The sequence below is a fragment of the Grus americana genome, chromosome 1 (genome assembly GCF_028858705.1).
Source record: "Grus americana isolate bGruAme1 chromosome 1, bGruAme1.mat, whole genome shotgun sequence".
NCBI lineage: Eukaryota > Metazoa > Chordata > Aves > Gruiformes > Gruidae > Grus > Grus americana.
Genome location: NC_072852.1, coordinates 1,503,775 through 1,522,116, shown reverse-complemented (window position 1 = coordinate 1,522,116; position 18,342 = coordinate 1,503,775). Strand labels below are relative to the sequence as shown.

Below are 18,342 nucleotides of genomic sequence, written 5' to 3'. Positions count from 1 at the left end.
TAAAACACCCTGTGGGAAATACCCCGGGATGGGATAAAGAAAAACACAGGAGCTTTGCCGCGTTCCAGTAACTCGTCGGCCAAAACAGGGTCACACTCAGCCTTTCAACCAGAGGGACCGTTGAGCTGCTGAGGGCCACGGAGGTGATTTCTGGACGCAGTTTGGCTCCACCGCTCATCCAGCCCTTGTTTTCTTCCTCCGCCAGCAGAGAACAGGTTGCAATTCCCGCTCCTTTGCCTGCAGCTCACCTCTGCCAGAAGGACTATTCTCTTCCCGTCTGGCCAGATGACATGGTCCACCTGGGACCTCACCCTCTCCCAGGTCAGCTCGGGTGTACGCAGGCTTGCCTGAAACACAGCGTTAAAATAGTTAAAGCACTGGCAAAAGATCAGAAAGCAGAAGCTACATAAAAGGAAGGAAAAGAGGAAGCAACTCGCTGACATTGTCCTGGGCTTATAGTTTCCTTTGGGTCCGGTCGCAGTCCCAGACCAATGAAACCTTTATGAATCATCACCTGGAACTATTTTTATGATTATAATACATCAAAGCTCCAGCAATAACTATTGTTCAAGTTCTTCTGGCTGAAGAGGAGTCATGGTCACCAACTGTACTCTGTATGGCTGCAGTCAGTTCTCTCCAGCACAGAAAATGCCTTTAAACCCATGGGTTTGGCCGAGCAATTCTCCACTGACCTTCAGACAAGACTCTCCTGGTTTTCTACTCATCTCTTAAGCGCAGACGAGCAGATTTCAGTGCCGAACAGATTTCAGTGCCGTTCGGTAAAGCACGGTGGGGTTGAGCATGCCGTGTTGTGCCAACCTGAACTCTTGGCTGGGTCTAACAACACAAAAGCAGAGGGACAGGGCTGGAGAGGGCGATTTGCCGACTCTCTAGGGGAAGGAATGAGGCTGGTGGACACCAGACACTACGCTGGGAGCTGGAGCAATTTGTCGGGCTCGCTGGCATCCTTTGGGATCGCAGGAATGACAACGGCATGTCTGCCAGTGTCTGCTGAGACGCGGGGAGCGACGGATTATTTTCTCTCCTCCCAGGTGCTTGCTCAAGCGGCACCGGTCAGACACGGCTGCCGAAGGGTCCCGAAAGCAAGGGCACACCCCCCCCCCCTCGTGCCGTCCCCGCTCCCGACGCACGTCCCTGCGCTCACCACGTCGATCTCGGTGTTGGAGTGCCCCATGTTGCAGACGATGCAGCTGTTCTTCATCCGGTCCAGGTGTTCCCTGGTCACCACGTTCTTGTTGCCTGTCAGACAGTGACATCCAAAATAAATACCCATGTCCACTTTCCCCATCTTTTTGCCCTTTCCTTTGGAAAAAGATGGACCCAATTATGGGGGGCACATCCCTGACGACGCATCTTCCTGCCCAGGGACCGCGTACCTGTGCAGGTGATGACGATGTCAACTTGTCTGATGACTTCATTGAGTTTCACGAGCCGGAATCCATCCATGCTAAGAGAAGAGGGGGGGAAAAGTAGTCTGAGAAGCAGTAAAAACATACCAAAAATAGGAAAAAACCCCCTCCATCAATTGATTCTCAGATACTCATTTTAACTTTCTAATGGAAAACAGGAAGGCAGCATGCGAAGGACCGTGTACCCCAAGCCGTTAGGAGGGTTTCTGGAGTCAACCTGGAGGATTTGGGACCGTCGTGGGGAGAAGTGAAAAGAGATTTTGGGGCTTTCACACTTTCTGTCAATGCCTCCGCATCTGCAGATCGCCATTTCCAATCGAGCCGGCTTTTCTAAAGCTGCTACTCCTGCAAAGTACACCCAGAAGATGCAGATACGCCCTCCTGCTGCGGAATCCTTTCTGGTATGGATTTAGAGCATCTTAAAAACAACCCAAATCACCCAAAACCCACAGATGTCTACCATCAACTTTGCAATCCATATTTAAGCACCTACGCGATCTTTAGAAGTGCGGAGCACTCAGCAAGTCTTTCCTGACTTCACCGAGCAAGGTGTATTCAGCGCAGCGGATAACAAGGGCAGGATTTTTTTTTAGGATTTGTTGACAGTCCTCCTGAGAACTTACTCCTGTGACTCTCACAAGCTGCAAAATCGTAGGCACTATAAAAAAAAGTAATTTTTTTCTGCTGTATGTCCCATTTACTGGTTGGTTTGTGGTTTGGTGGTTTTTGGGGTTTTGGGGTTTGGTTTTTTTTTTTTTTTTCCCCCTGCTGCAAACTTCTTATGAGAGGGGCTACACGGTGTTGCCTTGTGCAGAGTCAGGGAAGGGGGCGCTGCAAACAACCGAACTCCCAATTAAGGATGCGGGTGCCGGATGTGCCACTTGTGAAGGTTACAAAGCAAACTGAAAATTGAACAGCTCTGCTAATTAAGCAGGACTCATTAGTTTCCTCACCGCAATAGCCCTCTGAAAGCTTGCTGTTAGGAAGGGGCTGTGGGTTTAAGGCTCCGGGTGTTTTTGGGACTCTGCTCTCCCAGTCACGTCCCATCTCGCCCCTTGGGATGCAGAAGCAGCATCTCTGCACCAAAACAACCTTCACCTGGAGGAAACGAGGTCGGGTAGAATTGCAACGTGCCCGTGCGAGGGGAGAGCTGTGTGCTTTCAGCCCTGCCTCAGGGTTCTGGCGTTAGCGAGCAGAGGTTTGTGAGGGGCGGGTGATCACAGAAACCACGATGTTCCGTGGGTGAGATGCGTGCACAGCACAGCAAAGCCCGAGTTTGCTCTCCAAAGGTCACGGTTCACTCCCAACATCCTTTCAAGCCATATCATTAAACTCTTTCGAGCCGTATCGTTAAACTCCCGGCCAACGTGGTTATGATTATGCGAGCACGTGGGACACAGATAAACTGGGTGATGCTTTAGTGCAGGAACCCTTTCTTGGCTGGAGGAAAGAGCTGTGGGTCCCGCCGAGGGTGCAGAGAAGCCACGAACCCCTCCCCAGCATCCCTCCCGGGAGGGACCACTGCTGGGCAGTCTCTGGTCGTGGTTTTCCTGGGGGGGGAAAAAAAAAAAAAACCAAAAAAAAAACCCTAAAGAAGAAGCCGGGCTCGGTGCGACTGCTTACCAGGCCTGGAGGGCACAGATCGGATCGATCTCTGTCACGTACACTATGGAGCCCATGGCCTTCAAAGCAGCACAGCAGCCCTTTCCAACCTGGGGAGGAAGAAGAGCACAGAGGAAGAGTGAGACGCCGAGCGCCTGGGAGACGCCGAGCATCAATACGGCCGTGGGAAACGTACGGGGGATGTACAACTCCGGGCGTCTCTTCTGCAGCCCCAAGAGCCCTTTGCAACCCTCTTAGCAACTCTGGTTGCATCTACTCAATTTTTGGGGTGCATGAAAGTCCTGGATTTGGAGTAATCTAGGACCTGAGTCAGGCCCGGCTTAGCTAAGAGAGGCACTGAAAAATAGAAAAAAACGCCGTCGATTCCAGTCCCAGGGAGTTCTTTTTAACCCCAAAACATCCTGGTATCTACAAAGCACCACGATAACGATAACGAGAGATTACGCTTACCTCAGGGAAAGTCTGAGAGTCTCTTGTAACCTTTGCTCTATTTAGGAAGCTTAATGGTTTAATCTCTGAGGGTTAACGAGCTTTAGCCTTTACATAGCACAAACAGAGCAGCTCGCCAGGGAATTCAGGGGAATGGTTAAATGACCAAGCTTTCCCAAAAAAAATGTGATTGCATATGAGAAAATTGTCTAATTTCAGCTCTTTGCAAAAAAAAAAAAAAAAAAAAAAAAGTCCCAGTACAGCACCCACAGCACAGCCCATCAGAACTGGTGTTAACTGGTCCCGACAAGAACTGCGAAGGGTGAATATCCCAGTGTCGCCTCGAGAGAGGATTCCTCCGTTTGGGGGTGAAAGCACAGGGGTAAGTCAAGATTAATGTCTCTTCCTTGACCACGCTTCAGCATGCACCGCTGCGGCTGCACGGTACATCTGCAGAACCCAGCCTCTGAATATTTTAATAGTATATTAAACAGAATATTGTGTATAGTAGAAATATAATATATAAATATGATACGAACACATTAATATCTGAATATTGACATACCCAGATATTAAAGATATTCAGAATGCGTAACAGTCATGTATGTTAAGATTCAGGTTTGGTATTTGTTTAATACTAAAGAAATATACTGGAAATCGAGAAAAATCTTCAGTTTTGGTAAACCTGTCAGGTCTGAAGATACCTGCAGATGCAGAGAAACGCCACGAGGACAGGAAAGCCCCGTCGGATGAAGCCATGCAAAGGCTGCACGGGTTTTACGTGCGGTACCCACGTGTAACATATGAACCCCTTACCTCCCCGTAGCCACAAACCACCACTTGCTTTCCTCCAAACATCATGTCTGTTGTCCTTTTCAGGCTAAGGAAAGAGAAAAAAATACAATTAAAGACCAGCAGTTGGATCTATTCCTCTGATGACGCCGTGAAGGACACTGGTCCTTCTCCATTTCTTTGTATCCCGTATCCCTGAGGACACACAGCGATTCTGGGTGCAGAGAGGACCCAAAGGGCACCTAAAAATCGACTTTTTCCTTTGCTGAGGGTGGCTGCTACCAGTGAAACGCAACAAAGAGGAAGGATTTGGGGTTTGGATCCCTTCTTTGTTGGGTTTTTTTTATTATTATTATTTGTTGGATCTCTTTGGTTTTGGTACTCCAGAAATACTTACAATCTTTTCCAAAAAATGATTTTTTTCTTAATGTTTTCTTTTTAAAGTCAAAATACCGCCCCCCCCGGAAAAAAACTACAGAAGGAGCAGGAAAGTGGTACTTTCTTGCCAGAATCCCAGTGCTTTCCACAAATAAAGCTCTCCCTTCCACTCGGTTTCCTTCTGATTTCTCCCCAAGAGCGTCCTACATTACAGGCTATTTTTAGCACACGAGTAAATAGGTTAGCAGTGCAGGGAAGGTGAAATTCCCTTACATTTCCGAGAGAATTTAGAGAAAAACCACAGCAGATTTCACTGCACCTCTGCTCAGAGTTCCCTTGGCCCAGTTTTAGACGCCTGGGCCAGACGTAACTCAAATCCCAACTTACCTCTCCATGAGGTCCATCATCCATCACAAGTGAAGACAACAAGATAAAGAAGATTTTAAAGATTTTAATGTTTCTTAGCCACTGACAGCATCCACTACACATGGAACACGGAGCTAAAAATTGTGTCCGGGGACACTCAAAATTTGGGGGCAACTCCGACCCCCACGACAGAGGCTGCCTTGAGTGTCTTGAACTCTGTGACCGCAGAGCAGAGGCATGGCCATAATAAAGAAGGAAGGGCTACTTGATTAGAAGAATTACTTCAGCAAGATGTTTTCACGGAATCCCAGCCTGGTTTGGGTTGGAAGGGACCTCCCAGCCCACCCAGTGCCACCCCTGCCATGGGCAGGGACACCCTCCACTAGCCCAGCTTGCCCAAAGCCCCATCCAACCTGGCCTTGAACACTGCCAGGGAGCCAGGGGCAGCCACAGCTTCTCTGGGCAACCTGTGCCAGGGCCTCACCACCCTCATTTTTCCCACTGTTGCTTCTAGCAAAGCCCAGTTAGCGACGCATCGCATCTTGGAGTACGCTGCCCCACATCACGGCTTTGCAGATTGTACATGTTTTGGAGACCAGCTGATGATTTTGATTGAACAGTTCCAGCTTTGATGGGCAGGAAGAGCAAGAAACCACAGGCTGTTTGCAGCGTCAGGTTCTGTAGTAAAACATCTTGGCACGGAAAAGCCAGATACCATCGCTGCTGACTTGACAAGGAGCCCAAAATGTAGTCTTTTAGAACAACATCTAATGGAAATGTGTATTTGGACACACAAGTTTTACAAACATGAGTCTTCTTCACTTCTCCTGGTCAAGATGACCACTACCAAGAAGACCACTTCAAAGCCGAGGTGACGAATGAGGCACTCTACTACATATCCCACAAAGATCTGGGAGAAAGATGTTAGAGCAGAGTCCACCATCAACAGGGAAGCTGACGTTGGGTCTCTGAGAACCTCTGGTGCTACCAGATTGAGGGCAGCAGCAGCGCAGCTGAACACCAACAGCACTGCCAGATGGACTTTGATTACACAGAAAGAGACATTTCTACGTGGGCAAGGAACCGTGAACTGCAGATCTCAAGACTTCTTTAAACTTTAAGCCATATCAAGTTATCAACATGGAAAAAGTCTTTTCTCTTGAAGCAGGCTGTCTTCTCCATGGAGGGTTCCTCCTCCACACCACAGCTACCTGGCACAGAGCAGGCAGTCTTTCCTCTGGCATTCATCTCATCAGCATCAACGCCAGTCTGGAAAGTCAAAGTTGTGCTTGCTTGTCTACTGGGACCACTACCAGATGCAGTATGTCACAGTCCACCCATCTGAACCGTAAGAATAAAACTCGTCCTAATCTCACTTGACTGTGACAAAATTTGGTGGTGGGGACACAGGCACCCAATTCCATCAAAATAAAGAAAAAAAAGAGAGGGGGAGAGAAAAAAAAAATCATAGAGATTTACACCCTCTCTAGATCACAACTTCCAGTATTTTGCACTGCATCTCAAGACCAACAGTCTCAGAAGATACATCATGTTCCCGGTGCCCACGTATCCGTCAGCGACTAATTCCCATCCGATCCTAAAAAGTACAGCACCATCAGGATGCTGCCGAGCCGGTCCCAGTCCCACAGTCTGCCTGCTGGGATTTTTCTGGGGGGAGGAAGCACGGAGCGATGCAAACACTCTTCTGCTTGCCTGTACGGCACGTAAATCCTGCAGGACCAGGGTGGGGAGAGGTGGATAAAGCATTCATCAGCCCCGTCATTCCCACCTTCTGCACCTCTTTATTTATGCCTAGCTCAAGGACAGGGTTTAATCCTCAGACTCAAGTCTACACTTTGGACACGCAACTGTTACGGGATAAACTCTTGGTCTACCACAACCTCTTTGATTTTCTGTCTTTGGGTTTATTGTATATTCGCAGAAGAAGATTTTAAAAAAAGGAAATTAGAAAGGCAAAGAATGTTGTGATGAAGCAGCTGGTTGACTCTAGTGGAGGGTGTCCCTGCCCATGGCAGGGGGTTGGAACTGGATGGGCTTTAAGGTCCCTTCCAACCCAAACCGTTCGGTGATTCTATGACACACACACCAGACACAGACAGGTTTTTTTTCCGATGCCACAGAGGTAAGAGGGATGGGAAGGAGAACTGTAGCCAAATATGAGGACTTCAGAAGTCCTCACACAGGAGTACGAAAAGCTGCAGGGCTTGAACACAGCTCCAGTCACGCTCACCGAGAAGGGAAAATGCACGCGAGTCACCTACACACAACCCTGAGAGCACAAAGACTCGGTGAGCTCCCTTGAAGGGCACTGGAAGTGTCTTACATCACTGTGGCTAATAAAATATTTAATGTGTCTTCCAGACATGGTGGGAAAAGATAAGCTTTCCACAAAAAGAGGAGCAGAGGCAGAATTTATGTGATGTGCCCCATTCATACACGTAGCTGGGTTAAAAATATTGAATCCAGACTTCTAGAGGTGCTAACATCTTTGCTGCAAGACCATGATCCCACAAACACAAAATGCAACGTTTGTCTTCTGGTGTGTATATGTTTGTAGAGCTTTAGGTACAATTGTACAAATAAGTCTTAGGACTTTCTGACCCATAGCGACATAGCTGCTGGCTCAAAATACCTCGCAGATTCCCATACAAATAGGCTGGACTAGAGGTAATAAAGGCTCTTCGTTCTCCTCTGACACATCAATTGATCTAAAATCATCTAAAGTGGCAGGTAGGACAGGACCATGGACCCAGTTCCCTGTGGGGTCCAACACAACCCGAGCAAGGGACATGGCCCCGTTTGGGTGGCCGTGTACGTACCCGTCCAGGATGGACTCTCTGCAGCAGTACAGGTTGTCAAACTTCTGCTTTGTGACCGAGTCGTTGACATTCATGGCTGGGACGCAGAGCTTCCCCGCTTTGGACAACTGGTACAGCCTGTTACAAATACAGGAAGAAACAGATGATCAATGGAAAAATATTTTCCTACACTCTACCATTGTGTGCTTTCGAGGTCCTTGTTTCGCTGGAGTGAGCAGTAGACATCTGGAGGGTCAAATAATCTCTTTAATAGGAGCTCCTCATTTCAGGAGGAGAAATAACACTCTTCCTTCCACAGACGTTTGTATCCATTTCCCTCCCCTACTGAAGAGCTACCAAGTTGGCAAGAGGCATTGTCATAAAAACGTTAAATTACAGAGATCAGAAGGTGCTCTAGGCTCCATGTGCCTCATAACTTGATATTGCGACCATCCTCTGATGTCCTCAAAAGGACAAAACCCCCAAATCCTGCTTCAGATAATCTGAGAGCTCCAGTAATTCCTCAAGCTCAGTTGAGGAATTACAGTTCAAGTCAAACAGAAGTGGCCGCAGAAGTGTAACGTTCACAGCGACGTGGAGCTGCTGTGATCAACACCTGCAGCAAAACGCCCACTGGAACAGCAATAGGAGTGTAGTCACCGAGACGCAGTACAAGAAGCAACTGGAATGGGGAAGACATCAACCCGACCTCCTACTTCTGAGAGCAGACTCAACCCCTGGCAGCCGCAAAAACACTAAAAATGAATCTAAACGCTACACTACGGTTACGAAAAGAATCTGAAAATCATCTCCTTGCTTCAGACCTTGGGAAGGAGAACATGCTCTTGGTCTCTACAGACCACCTCCAGGGTTCTCCTCACTCTCACTTTGTCATCTGGGGAGCTGCAGTCCCCCGGCTGTCCGTCCCCTGGAGGTAAGGGGCACACGTTCCTCGCACGCATGCATTGATACCACCAACCTCAGAAAACAACCTCGCTCCTGGCCCGAGACCGCGGGGAACAAGTTTTGACACTGCTTTGTCCTTGCACATCTCTCTTGCACAAATGGGGAACGATTCCTGATGCTAAAAACATTATCAGGTCCTTTTCTTGACCTCACTGGCTGCAAACCTGCATCGGTCGCTTCCTTGTTTCAAATTTTTCGTTTCCCTGTTTCGAGGGCTGCCTGCATCTCTGGCCAAACTCTCAGCCAGCTCCAAGAGCTGCAGCCAAGCCTTTCTCCCTGCAAAAATAAAGAAAAAAACAGAGTCTGCTGCTCTTCTCCTCAGTCCCCTATTTTCTGTCACCTGTGATACAATTAACGCCACCGGAAAAGCACCTCTGATACCTCTCCTAACCCTGGGAACCACCTCTCCCGTCACAATTCTGCTTCTGCTGCAGACTTGGTGGATGTCACTCGGTCATACGGCTGCATCTCTGTGGTTCTCCCTTTCCGGACTCCCACCCCAACTACAGACTCATTTCCTCTTCCCAAATCTCACTTCTTCCCATAGAATTAGTTTAGGACTACGCTTGTGACTTTCTCCAAAGCCCACCCCTTCTTGTGCAACACCCTCATCCCTTTTTTTCATCTGCAGAACGAGGTGAGATAACCATTGCCCCTATTTCCCAGCTGGAGAAACAAGACCTTGAAACTTTTTCCACCCGTTCAATGGTCAGTAGGTGCTTCTACTCCTCATCTGAAATTCAGGGGAGTAGTTCCAAGTCTATTGCTTGCACCGTATGAGAGGTTTAAGACAGGTCTTATGGGAAAGCCAAGCCCAGGCTGAAGGAAAACCTCAGATCACGTATTAGAGGGCTCGACACTGAGCTGAGCCTGTGGCATCTTACAGCTTGGGGATCTTTTGCTACCAGTGCCCTGAGGCAGAAGATGCTTTTGTCCAAAGATCTCCGTGCTCGCAGTCCAGCCTGTCCCATTACCTGTGGACACCAGTCACGCTCTCCTCTACTATCCCCTTGATCTTCTTAAACATGTTGGGATATTTCTTATAAATCCAGTGAGTGAGATCTCCTCCGTCATCCAAGATCTGTAACAAAAATAACCACAAAGTCACCGCTCTGAAGATCCAGTAAGGCCTGCTGACCCCCAAAAAAAGGTACAAGGGATGAATCACAGGCTCCAATCATTCCTAATCAAGCCCACGTTTTGGCATCTCAAATACCACATCAGACTCCGCTGGGCCATTCAGCGCAGGAGCGCTGCTTCATCGATACTGTGCTGGAAAGGCAACAGGTCCGATAAACACGACAGACCTTGATGTTTACGATGAGAGCGGAGGAAACGTGGCAAATTGCTGTGCAAGCTCCTCCCTCCCCATCTCCCAGGAGCACGGACGGAAAAGCCTTTGAACCACAGGCAGCCATCAGCTTTTCTAGCATGACTGCCGACGGAGGAGGGAGGAGGACGGAAAAGGAGGAGGATGAAGGAGGAGGAGGATGGAGGATGAGGATGGAGAAGGAGGAGGAGGGCGCAGAGCCACTAATGCCAATTATAGCGCAACCGCATCGTAAACCAGTGCGTATTGGAAGTACCGAACCTCTTTTAGACAACAACTTGGGAGTCTCTGCCCATTTCATTGGGCTTTGAACCTCAAACTCAGACGTACAAAACTCTCCTTTACCAGGTCACGAGTGTCCCGAGCCACCCATTTCCTCCTCATGACACACTTCAGGAGAAAGCCAGAGACTTGCTGCTTTAATAAAAACATTAAAGATGAGGAAGTCAAGGTGCCCTTTGAACAAGTGCCTCGGAAAGGACAGACATGAAAACAATGCGGTCGCAGAAATCAAAAAATTGCAGGGAAAAAGAGATGTCTACGAGCTTGTCTTCTCTCTGCTGGCATTATAATCATCCAGCATGTGGAAACACACCCGGTAACGGCTGCGGACATGGAAGTCCTAACGCTGCTGAAAGTCTAAACACATACATCCAGATACGCCTTTGCGTGGGTTCAATGTTATTCAGGTATTTTTGTCAGGTGCTAGAGTGTCACCAGGATAACAAAAAACTTTAAGCCAAGGCTTAATTTTTACCTCTGTAAGTATGGAACCTTTGATAATTACAGAAAATCTCACCGCCAGTGATAGCCCGTGGAGTTTATTAAGAGACTCGTTGTTTGTGCCCTACACACCTTCCTTGTAACGAACGTGCTCCCAATCCCAACCACTTTGGGTCATCCCCAAAGCACCTCAACATACGGCCAAACCCAAGGGGGGTGCTGAGCTCTGAACACCTCGGAGAGGGACCCACCGGGGTACCATAAAGAGGTGTCTGGGAAAGGAGAAAAGATAGAAGAAAAGATAAAACCCAAACACATGCAAAGTCCTCCTGCCACCCAGGTGGCCTCAGGCAGCCCAAGCAAGGTGGGAAGTGTGGCAACGCCAATGAGACTCAGTCTCAAGAAAAAGCAGATTTCGCCGAGCGGCAGGCGAAGTGCCAAGGACCCCGTATTATTATTATTATTATTATCATCATCATCATCATCATCATTCTCCTCCTCTTTGCATGTTCCCTACACCAACGTGAAAGACTTCTGACTGAATCATCCTCATCTTCCTCTTCGCATGTTCCCTGTCATCATCATCACCTTCTTTGCGTATTCCCTACACCAACATCAAAGACCTCTGACCGCATCATCATCATCATCGTCACCACCATCACCCTCTTTGCATGTTCCCTACACCAACGTTCAAGACTTCTGACTGTCAAGCCAACCCTTATTAACCTACTGCTGTGGCGTGCAGGTGTCCTACAACGCAAACATCAAACCTGGGCAGAAGCATCTCCGCTCGTTGGCTGGTGGTGGAGCCCGGCAGGGACCCTCTGCCGCACGCGTCTGCAGCTCTCCCTCCAGCATCTGCAGCCACCCAGAAAAACATAAAGCTCCCACCACGCTCCTGCGACAGAAACCCCACTGCGGGTGCAAAGACGACGTTCCTGAGCTTTGCTGCACGGAGCCACCGCTCCGACATCCGTGGGCAAAGAGCTGCTTGGAAATGCTACGCACTATCACAACCTTTTTCCCTCTAAATTGCAGGATTTTCCACTGAAGACGAATGCTGTGGGTAGCAGCTGCTCCTCCACGAATGTCCGGAAAGCACGTGGTGTCCTGCCAGACCAGAGCACGCGTCTTCCACGCAGACCCGACTCTTGAATCCCCAGGGAACCCCCAGACCCAACCTCCCGTTCGCAGGCTGGGAAGCGGAGGCAGGTAAGGGTTAAGCGGGCTGAGGGGCTCTCCTGGGCCAGCCGAGGTAGGAATTCAGCAGCCTGGCTCCCAGGACGTCTTCATTTCATTAATCCCCATTTAATAGGGCACTTAATCCTCTTTCTAAGAGAGAATTCTGGGGGTTGGCAGTTTCCTCTTTCCTAGGAGGGTAGGAGATGAAAAAAAAACCTCCACCCAACAAATCAATGGAGGAACTGGTTTTTGATGGAAGGTCACCTTCACGTAGCAGCCCCAAACAACCAGCAGCAAAGGCCATGGTATGTGCCCCGTATTCCTGCAGTTTTTCTCAGCTTTACACAAGTTATCTGCCTTCATTCGAATGCTTCCCAGGCAGATTTTTTTTTTTTTTTTCCCCCCTGGGGGAAGAAGTCTTTATTTGACATGCAAATAATTTTTTTTGTACAGAAAATCAGCCGTGTTAGATGCGAGCCTTGCTCCGCCTCTCGGCGCTGCTGCCTGCACGATGTGCAAACCAACGCTCCCGGGTGCGGTTCGTCAACCTCCCTCTTGATTTTGGCACTTTCATCTCGGAGCAGAGCGTGCTGGTGTGGTCGCACCTGTAAAAAACGTCTTCCCATCAGCCTGTGCCTGCAGGGACATTCCTCTCTTTGGAGATGGGACCATCCTCTGACCCAAGCGCTGGGAGATATCTTAGTCCTGCTCCTCCGCAGTAGTACTCACCCCTAATTTTTATGATTTTTGATTTGGTGTATCCATATCCCCTGGGTAGGTGTTTCTCTCTCAGTGCTTTTCTCTCCAAGTAACCAATTTCACATTGCTGTCTGCACAGAAGGGCTGTGACTTCTCACTCCCTCGGTCCTCCCATTTCACATTTTCTCCAGCAGAAAATCTCTGGCTCTTCCACAAAAGAAACTGGTGTCTCGAGGTGCCATTTTACAACCTCTTTAAACCCATCTAAGATCCCGCTGCCTCCAAATGTCTCGCCCTGTTCCCCTTCCAAGCCTGTTGGGGCAACAGGCAACACGGTGGGGTTCATCTCGCCAAGAACAAGCCGGTTACAGTCAGCTCGGATCAGCTCAGCAACCTGGCTGAAAATAACTCACTGCAGAACACGACTGGTGAAACACAAGGAGATGGCAGGGAGGGATGGTCGGGGGCGGCATCGAAATTCCCCGGCGGCAGCGTGGACCTAGATCACTTTACGCTGCAAAGGAAACCAAACCCTCAGCTCTGCAGATTCGGTATTTTTCAGAAAAAAACCTCTGAGCCATTGCTGTCCAGCCAGAGCATTCCTCTAAAGGGCTGCTATTCCCACCAGAAAACCCAATGTGTCTTTTTTTTTTGGAGACTCTCAGTATTCGTGGCTAACTCTTCCCATGGACAAGTGCCACACGGAAGCCCAGACATTGAATATTCAGATTTTTGGACTGTCAGACATCCCTATTTATTTGCACGGGACTTGCAAAGTCAGTTCCATCCCGCCTTGCAGTGCCTACCTGGACGCAGGACCGGTGGGGGCCAAACACGATTCCTGGGGTGTATTTCGAGCCATGAGATGAAGTCAGCGTGGCTAACAGCCAGCTGCTGAACCACTTTCACCCATTTTGCTTTCTCTTAAGTAGAAATAGAGATTGTACTTCTCTTTATTGAGCTTAAAGACGTAGAAGCCTGGAAATGGAGATGCATTTGCATGCTACTTTCATCTCGGATCAGCAAGTTGGGTACTTATGCTCTGAATTACTCCACACTTTATAAGAGTCCAAATTGATTATTTCGTGCTGGACAGAGATAGGTGTGTTACGAAATCACTTTTCACAGAGAATTTCCCTTCTGATCACACATCTAGCACTGCTCAGAACCTCTTCAAAGCACTGTACGGCCACTAATAACCATCAACGAGGCTGAAAGGTATCGTTGGCATTTTGTTGATGGGAAGAGAAGACAAGACAAGAGACAATTCTTCCCTGTGAGGGTGCTGAGGCCCTGGCACAGGGTGCCCAGAGAAGCTGTGGCTGCCCCTGGCTCCCTGGCAGTGTTCAAGGCCAGGTTGGATGGGGCTTTGGGCAACCTGGGCTAGTGGAGGGTGTCCCTGCCCATGGCAGGGGTGGCACTGGGTGGGCTGGGAGGTCCCTTCCAACCCAAACCAGTCTGGGATTCTATGAAAAGAATTTAGATTTAGGTTTTAGATTTAGAATCCCAGTCTGGGATTCTAGGAAAAGAAGTTCAATTTGGGTTTAAACAAAGGTCACGGGCTGCCAGGAGCAGCAGCTCAGGCTCAGTCCTACAACCTGGAGATGTATCTCCTTGCTTCGGGATATCGGGGGAAATTCTCAGTCTCAACAGCAGAGAAAAAATATGATGTATGCTCTAAAAATTTGCCATCAGCACAGGGAGCAGCGTAGATCCATCTCGCTTCAACCTTGGGACTGGACGGACCGAGAAGCAAATTTCACTTTGCTTCTTCGGCCAAGTTTGCCAGCTCCTCTCCTCTGAAATAATCCCATGAAGAGGATCCTTCCCACACCTGTTCTTCGCTCAGCGCCCAGCATCCTATTTCTTGTCTCTAAAAACGTGGACCTCCAAAATCGGGCACGCTAATCTTTGGGAACCGCATTTGGTGCTCCCCAGCAATTATTGCTGTGCTCCAGAAGCAGGTCTGAAAACACACCGATGGACAGAGACACGTCGCAGAATCAAGGGGTCTGAACGGATCCTGGGAAAGCATAATATGCATATTCTGGTACGCTGACTTCTTCAATTACTGGCATTTTCGATGGGAAATTATTCCTCGAAAAGAAGAAGAAATCCTCTATCATGTCTAGACTCAGACTCGTAGCTTGGGGGTGGATTTTTTGACATTCACGATTCTTTTTAAGGGCGACAGCGAGGAACTGAGCAGGTGCAGACTGGAAGGGACAAAAAAACCCACCTCAAACAAGCTGATATCGGCAAACAAACAAAGCAGATACACGCCTACCTTCCACCTTTGATTATTTTTTGGCTAATTTAGATCACAAGCTCCAGGGCTCAAAACCTGTCGGGAAGCATGATGAAAACAGCACATTTGACAGCTGTAAATTATTCCGCTCGCCTAGTTCAGGGTTCTCTGTTTTCCCTTGAAACAAAGACAGAATAAACCAGCAAAGTATGGACTCGGGCTACCTGAGGTTTTGTGTTCGTACAGTAAGGACATCCCCTAAAATCTACTTTTTGTTCTAAAACAGAAGCCTTGCCTAGACAAGAAAAATCCCATCACCCAAAGCTGTGAATTTAATCAAATATGGTAAAAATGAATGCAACTGCTTTTCAGAACATACGGATTTTGAGTCATTTTTTACTGGCTCAATTAAATAAGTTTGGTTTAAACTGTAGCAAGCTGCTCCGGAAGCAAACTAAGCACCCTATAAAGTTTGCACTAACACAGCCGTACTTATTTAGAAAATATTTAAACAAAACTTTGCTCAGCAGGCACGACCTACATCCGTGGATAGCCGCGCAGAAGTCAGTCGACCCACCTTTTCCCCGACCTCACACCTGAGAGACCGAGACAAGTTAACTTCCCTCATGGTGCTGTTAATTGTAAAGCACTTTGAAGGTGAAAGGGCTGTGTTCACACCAAGCCTTAACTGCTAAGTTAGGTCTAAATTCAGGAGGAAAGCACAGACCAGCACTAAACCCTCTTCCTTCTCTCTAGATGGGAGCTACCCATGCTGCAACACGCGCCGAGCATTTTACAGTCGGCCCCGTCTCACCATGTTGGGCTGCCATCCTTCGACGTTGACGCAGCGATCGATGCACCACCAGAAGTCGTCTTCGGATTCTCCCTTCCAGGCGAAGACGGGGAACCCTGGCACAGAGAGGGAGACGGGTGCTAACACAGCCTTAGCAAATCCCTTGGGGATCAGCTCTCCCTACGTCCACGCGTGATGAACCGGGCTCCCGACACCACTGCGGTCTTGCTTGCAGTCTGATTTTTCAACATCTACCTTCTAGAAGAAGCTTCAGAGATATACATTGAAGACACACACTGAAGGCAGCAGATAGGACTCAGCTTTAGCCTTCCTAATTTCCTCCTCTCCCCCCAAGAAAAACCTCCAGCCACCACACAGGAGGGCAACGCGCTCTCAACGATAACATTTATTTGCAAAATCGAGCTTTCACTGCAAGTTAGACGTCCTACCTTCCTGTTAGGCTCGTTAGCCATAAATTTACTTGAATGTATTGTGACTCATGAGCAACTACTATTCTGCTCCGGTGAGCAAGAACAGGTAACGGGCAAGTCAGTGGGTCTGGCTTCTCCTGGGTCTCCCAGTTCTCCCAGGTAAAACAGGATTTAAATTAATGCATCTCCCAGTTCTCTCTCTCTCACACCTCTTAGCCAAAGTTACGACCCCAATTTACAGAACTCAAATTAAATTTAAGTTAGTTTCTTTTTGCAAAATAACTTTCAGGCTCCCACGGCCCTGATGGCTAATAATGTGCACCACCGTCATTTGTACTTTCACCCTCAAGAGAACAATCATTCTAAGATTTTCAGACCATTGGAAGGGATTGATCTTGTGCTGTTTACCTCCTATAGATTTATTCTAAATTGAAGAGCATGAAGGAAAAAAAAACTATTAAGACACGGTAAATGAGTTAAACATGACAGGACAGTAAGAAATCTTTTTAAAACCAGAAAGAACAAAGAGGGTGAAGTTTCCTACCGCTCTCGGCGAGGGCAGCAGCCACTTCATTAAGAGTAGAGTAGATGTTGCACGCAGCCCATCGGCACTGCGCGCCCAATGCGCCAAGAGTCTCCATTAGGACCTGGATTTTAAAAAAAATAATCAGAAAGAGCAACGCAAAGAGCAATATACAACGCAAAGAGCAATATACAACGCAAAGAGCAATATACAATGCAAAGAGCAATATACAACGCAAAGAGCAATATACAATGCAAAGAGCAAGATACACCTGGGGGTTTTATTTGCTGTTTATGGGAAAGCTTCTGAGGTATCTGAAGTTGGTTTTAAGCAGCATTAGGGTCGTTGGGGAGTTGCGCAGAAAACAATTTTGCAGCTACTGGGTTTTTTTACAATTTAAAATGGAGAAGTAAATGAGAACTTCAAAGTATATTCTATATGCAGCATATATATATGTGTGGGTGGGTGGGTGTATATAAATATATATAGATGCAGATTTCACTCAGCAAAGTCCCAAATCTAGTCAGGAGAAAGCACTCCTGTCCCATGTTTGGAGGAGAAATCACAGCTCTTGAACTGTGGAACTGCACTGATCCCTGAGCACCACATCCTCCTGCTTACACCATGCAGATAATGCGATTTCCTTCGTTATCGCTACTCAAGCAACGCCCTATAGATCCATCCATCACATCACCTTGGAGCACAGGTTCTGTTTATCTAGAAATGTTCACAAAATCGACCATTCTTGGTGTAAGGCGCTGGACTCGGAGACCGTATCTCTGTATTAACTGCTCGGGGTCTGTTTTAGAGGTTAAGCGGTGGAAAATCCCTGTCTAGAGTTTATCGACGGGGTCTTACAGCTGTCTGCGCCGTAATGTGCGTGCAGCCCACGATCTTGGCCCCGGCCAGCGGTTTCTCTCCCTGAGCTCTCTTCCTCAAAGCCATCAGCGCAGGCATTTCTGAAAGGCAAAATAAAAAAGAAGTCCGTCAATGCGACGGGAAGAGGGACGAGCACGTAAGGAACAGCCAGCATCGCTTCTTGCCCTGCTAGCTGGTACTCCTCTGAATTTGTACAGCTGTGGCACCTTCGAAAAAAGCAAAAACCTTGAGAGCAGGAGGTCACGTAAGTCATAGCACAGCTGAAAAGAACCCAATAACCCTCTGAAGTTTTTATTTTCCCTACTATTTAGGATGTAGCATCATCACATTTTCAAATTTCTGTGAATGCCCAGGTGAGGCTGGAGGAAAATCTGCTTCAGACTGAGGAGGACTTGGGACTCGCTGCTCTGCTCAGCCTCTCCAATGTCCCTCCATCTACCTGAACACCACATTGCCTTCCCTACGGATTTTTGGAGATGATCATGCTAAACCAAAGTCGTCTAATTTATTTGATAGATTTCAATCTTTTCTACTGATTTTAACAAAAGCATTCGACTATAGAGTAGTCCTTCAGTAGCTGGTTGGTTGGAGCTACACGGCATAACCCTGTAACTCTTCTCCATCCCACAAAATCCCGTAAAAGTTTTCCCGTCTCTAACAGGAACGGCGTCAAGAAATCACCGATATAATGAACCTCGCGAGAAGAGGATTTGGGGGGGGAAGGAAGAACC

General features: G+C 48.0%; 1 protein-coding gene across 2 annotated transcripts in view; it reads right to left on the bottom strand.

Moving 5' to 3' along the window:
* Window positions 1–18,342, bottom strand: part of AHCYL2 (adenosylhomocysteinase like 2) — a 109,266-nt gene that overhangs the window by 5,645 nt on the left and 85,279 nt on the right. For both annotated transcript variants that reach the window (XM_054823358.1, XM_054823444.1), the window contains exons 4-13: window positions 17,591–17,691; window positions 16,754–16,856; window positions 15,800–15,894; window positions 9,778–9,884; window positions 7,859–7,975; window positions 4,299–4,362; window positions 3,054–3,142; window positions 1,398–1,468; window positions 1,166–1,260; window positions 249–347 (exon numbers count right to left, since the gene is read on the bottom strand). In XM_054823358.1, the coding sequence (XP_054679333.1) occupies window positions 249–347; window positions 1,166–1,260; window positions 1,398–1,468; window positions 3,054–3,142; window positions 4,299–4,362; window positions 7,859–7,975; window positions 9,778–9,884; window positions 15,800–15,894; window positions 16,754–16,856; window positions 17,591–17,691 (941 nt within the window). The remainder of the gene's footprint in view (window positions 1–248; window positions 348–1,165; window positions 1,261–1,397; window positions 1,469–3,053; window positions 3,143–4,298; window positions 4,363–7,858; window positions 7,976–9,777; window positions 9,885–15,799; window positions 15,895–16,753; window positions 16,857–17,590; window positions 17,692–18,342) is intronic.